This window comes from Talpa europaea (assembly GCF_964194135.1).
Source record: "Talpa europaea genome assembly, chromosome: 9".
NCBI classification, from domain to species: domain Eukaryota; kingdom Metazoa; phylum Chordata; class Mammalia; order Eulipotyphla; family Talpidae; genus Talpa; species Talpa europaea.
The window spans coordinates 29418576-29423128 of NC_140076.1; the positions used below are offsets into that span (position 1 = coordinate 29418576).

Consider the following 4553-nt stretch of genomic DNA (forward strand, 5'->3'; position numbering starts at 1 on the left):
GGGCTGACCCAGTGTTGATGGGGAAGGGATGAGCCTGGGTGTGGGAAAGACTGGCCTGAAGGGAAGAGACGAAGGGAGGGGCGAAATACAGGGTGGGGTGGGGGCTGTGGGCTTAGAGAGGGGGTTGGGAAAGCAAACCAGAGGGGACGCGCTGGTCAGGGGGGGAAGGTCCGAGCGCACTCTCTCGGATGGGGGGTTGCGGGGGCTGTGCCATATAAGGCGGGTCAGCAGCCGCTGCTCTCCAGGGCGAGGGCCAGGGCTGCCGCTCCCCAGTGACCGGGCGCAGCGACATGGAACCGTCCGCCGCTGGTCCGGGCTTCCCAGCTCTGCCGTCTGTCGCGCCGTCGGGGCCGCCGCCGTCGCCGCTCGCCGGGGCCCAGCCTGGACCCGAGCCCGAGGGGGCGGCCGCCGGCCGCGGGGAGCCGGACCCCGCGCCCGGCCCGGGCCGGCGGCGGCGGCGGCCCCTGCAGCGCGGGAAGCCGCCCTACTCGTACATCGCGCTCATCGCCATGGCGCTGGCGCACGCCCCGGGCCGCCGCCTCCCGCTGGCCGCCATCTACCGCTTCATCAGCGAGCGCTTCGCCTTCTACCGCGACGGCCCGCGCAAGTGGCAGAACAGCATCCGCCACAACCTCACGCTCAACGACTGCTTCGTCAAGGTGCCGCGCGAGCCCGGCAGCCCCGGCAAGGGCAACTACTGGACGCTCGACCCGGCGGCCGCCGGCATGTTCGACCACGGCAGCTTCCTGCGGCGCCGCCAGCGCTTCAAGCGCGCCCCGCCGCCCCCGCCCGAGGCCGCGCCGCCCGGGCCCGCCGCCCGCCCGCCGCCCCGCCCCTCCGCGCCCTGCGCGCCCGCCCCGCCCGCGCCGCCGCCCGCCCGCCCCGGCCCCGGCCCCGGCCCCGCGCCGCCGCCGCGCCTCTTCAGCGTCCACAGCCTGGTGAGCCCGCCGCCCGAGCCGGCCGGGCCCGGCGCCCCCCAGCCGCCCTGCTGCGCCGCGCCCGACGCCGGCGCCGCCTTCCCGCCGCTCTACTCGCCCGCCCCCGACCGCCTGGGGCCGCCCCCGACGCGCCCCGGCCCCGGCCCCCTCCCTGCTGAGCCCCTCCTGGCCTTGGCGGGGCCCGCGGCGGCGTTCGGCCCGCTGGGCCCGGGGGAGGCCTACCTGAGCCCGCCGGGCTACGCGCCGGGGCTGGAGCGCTACCTGTGAGGCTCCCCTCAGCAGCCCGGGGGCGCGTCTCCCCAGGGCTGGCGCGCCGCGGGGAGCGCCGCCCGACTGCGCCTCCGGGGGCCTGGGGCGCGGGCCTGGCCTCTCGGGCGAAGCACACCTGTTACATCTTCCTCTGTCCCCCGTCCCGGGGAGACGGCATCGGGCCAGTGCCTCTCTCCCTGCACCCCCATTTGTGCGTCCCTGATTTCTTCTCCCTCTGCGGCGAGGCCCCGGCCGCCGTGCACTGCCGCGGCGCTGTTCTGGGGTCCTGGGCCGCGAGCTGGGTCACCACCATTGAGCCGCACCCCTGGTCTCGGTTGAATCCCCAGCCTTGGGAACCCAGACCTTCGGTATCAAGCTGCCGCCTCCCGACTGGTTCCTTTCTTCTACCCGCCTACTTGTTTTTACAGCGCAGGAGAGGGCAGGCACTTGGGTTCAGGACGCCTTTGCTGTCTTCCCTTCATTTCCCCACAAGGCTCCCACCCCCATTTACTTGTTTGTCCTCAGTTTCCTCTGGAAGAGAGCTCCTCTTCCACAGACACTTCTGGCCGGGCTGTTCCGCCCGGGGTCCCGCGGACAGTTCTCCGAGACTTCTGACCCAAGAACACCGAGGGCTTCTGACTGAAAGAGGAGTTAGTGGGCTGCCCCAAGATCTGAACATTTTAGGGTTTGTTAGGTTATTATTAATTAAAGCTGGTTTAATTAAAATGGAAGCAGAAACCTGCCTCTGGGTCCATTGCTGGCTGGTGACTTCGGGGAGTAGTCTGGGAGCTAGTGAGCTTTGTTTAGGATCTGGATTAGGATTAGGACATGATCAAGACGTAGCTGCACCCATAGTAGCCCTAATAAAATGCCAACAACTGTGTGTCCCAGAACCTGGTAGAGATGGGAAGGGGGTGTGCACACACATGTACACGCTCTCCTGAGTTTATTTGGGTAGTGGTTTTGTCTGCTCTGTGGGGTTATTCCAGCTCCCATGGATAAGGGAGCACTGGCCATTTCTCCAACAAATATTTATGGAGTGTGCCACGCATGGTACTAGGCCCCGAAATATATCAGTAAACAAATAGGAAAGACCTCTGGCTGATGGACCAGTGGGGAAAGGACATGACTCCAATTACTCCTCAGAGACATGAGAGGAGCGCTGAAGCCTTGCTCTCAAGGTGTGGAACATGACCTTCAGCATCACTAGGGAGCTTGTTAGAAATGCAGACTCTCAGACTCACCATGATTCAGACTCACTGAATCATGAGATTCTAGTGATTTCCTCCAATATTCTAGAGGAAAGGTGCTGGGCATAGACTGGGGTATTTTAATGACTGATGCCCCCTATTTTAAGGAGTGGGACTGGGACCCCTATTTTAAGGAGTGGGACTGAGCCACATGACCCCTGCACGCTTCTGGAGCTAGATGTGGCACCATTAGCTAGGCCTCCTATCTTAGTTCCCCTGCTGGATTGGGAGCTAGGACAGCATCTATCTGAGCTGATTCATGGCTGTCCACAGTACCAAGGACAGGGCAGCGCTGAGTGGAGGGACTCAGAGGTTACCCTGTGAGGGAGTGACCTTTGACCTTTGATCTTGTCCTGCTTTCTGGTACTGACCCAAATGGCCTGATGCCAAAAGCATCAGGATTTTCCTAGCTTCCCCCCCCCCCCCCGACCCAGGGCTGGGTCTAGCAGTTTCCAGATTAGGTAGGGGCAAGAGTGAGGGGAGGTGATCAGTGTATCCTGAGCCCAGGGTGAATGTGATTTGCATTTGGACATACCTGATGCACCTCCTTATATACAAGTTTAAAGCTCCAGGGTGGTGATGGAGGGTGAGGTGGGGAGCAGGCAGCCCCCAAAGGGCAAAGGTATGGGATATGTGAAAAAGAACTGGGAAGGCAGTAGGTATGCAGTTGGGAATGAAATGTTCTGAATTGACATCACCCCCCTAGCTATTAGCCCCTTTGAGCAAGTCAGACTTATTTTCCTGATGCATGGCAGCCCTTCGCCTAATATGTGTTGAATGAATGAATGAACACCAGTGTCTAGTACTGAGTAATGACTGAGTTGACGGTTCTCTGGCACCTTCTACACATTCTCATTTGCAATCCTTTCAGTGGTCTGCAAAAGAAGTAAAAGACGTAGAGATGGAGGCTATTTCCTCATTTGTCAGTGAGGAAGTTGCCTCTCTCTGTGGCCCAGCAAGTAGCAGGAAGCACTTCAGGGCTTCAGTAGAGGGGAAGGGGTCCTTGCCTTCCTTGGACATATCTTGGATTGGCAAGGAACTAATTAAGAGGCGGTGTGTAACACCATTTGAAGAAGAAAATTTTCATTTTGATTTTTGAGAAGCTGTACTCAAATAGTGGAGAGCTAGACTTTCTACTACTTGCCAGGGCCTATACAGATGCAAACGCGAGACTGTTTATGCCCTTATGGAGTTTACTGTCTGGAAAGATTTGTCATTAGTGCCCTAAAAATTTTGACACTGTGGTAGATGTGGGGAAAAGCCAGAACAAAAGTCCTACCATAACTCTGTACTTAAAAAGCAACCAAACACTTTTTTCTCTGGATGTGAGATTTTCCCTCTGTTTGGAGAAAATAATCCAACTAGAACCTTTAGGAAACTAGAATTCATCTATAATTCATCTATAATCTGAAGGCACATTTTAAACAATTTTTGTTTTTATTAAATTGAAAGAAGCATATAACCTAACAAGTCAAATAAAAGCCTTTTTTTAATGGGGTCTTGCTCCACTCTCAGAACCCCTGCTTTCTTCCCTAGAAGTAGCTACTTCCCTAGAAGTGTCTTCTTTGGAATATACTTCCATATTTCCATGCTTTTGAACCTAGTGATTAACTTCCTATTAAGATACATGATCATTTACCTCTAAAATCTCTCCATATCCCCACCCAAATCACTACCTTTTGATTACATTAGGTTTTTCCATTTATATTACTGATATTATTGCTATATAAATATCATACTCTGATAGGCTACTTATATACCATAATTATAATTTCTTGTATTGTGCAATTTCTCATTTTCCTAGAGTCAATGTCTTTCCAAGTTTGCCTAGCTTTTTTGTACCTATAGCTAAATCTCCCTATATTTTCCAGTAAGTAATATAGTACAATTTTTCATGAAGTCAGCTGGTAAGAGAATCTATCATTGCTCTTGGTTGTCATGTTTTTCCTTTCAGGAAGCATCTCTCCCAGGACCCTCTGTCTTCCAGCTCCAGTCCTGGCTGATTGTTTTCCATGCCGGTGGCACAGACGTGGGCCTGAACTCTCCCTTCACTGTTATCCTTGGAATTCCTATCATCTCTATCCTGTATCGGATCTTCTGCCTTCTGGATTCCATA

At 56.0% G+C, this 4553-nt stretch overlaps 1 protein-coding gene across 1 annotated transcript; it reads left to right on the forward strand.

Moving 5' to 3' along the window:
• Positions 1–215: 215 nt before the first annotated feature.
• Positions 216–1205, forward strand: FOXE3 (forkhead box E3; the record flags this gene model as incomplete). Its single annotated transcript, XM_084242046.1, has 1 exon — positions 216–1205. The coding sequence occupies exon 1, from the start codon at positions 291–293 to the stop codon at positions 1203–1205; it is 915 nt and encodes a 304-aa protein (XP_084098172.1). The 5' UTR covers positions 216–290.
• Between the last annotated feature and the right edge of the window lie 3348 nt (positions 1206–4553).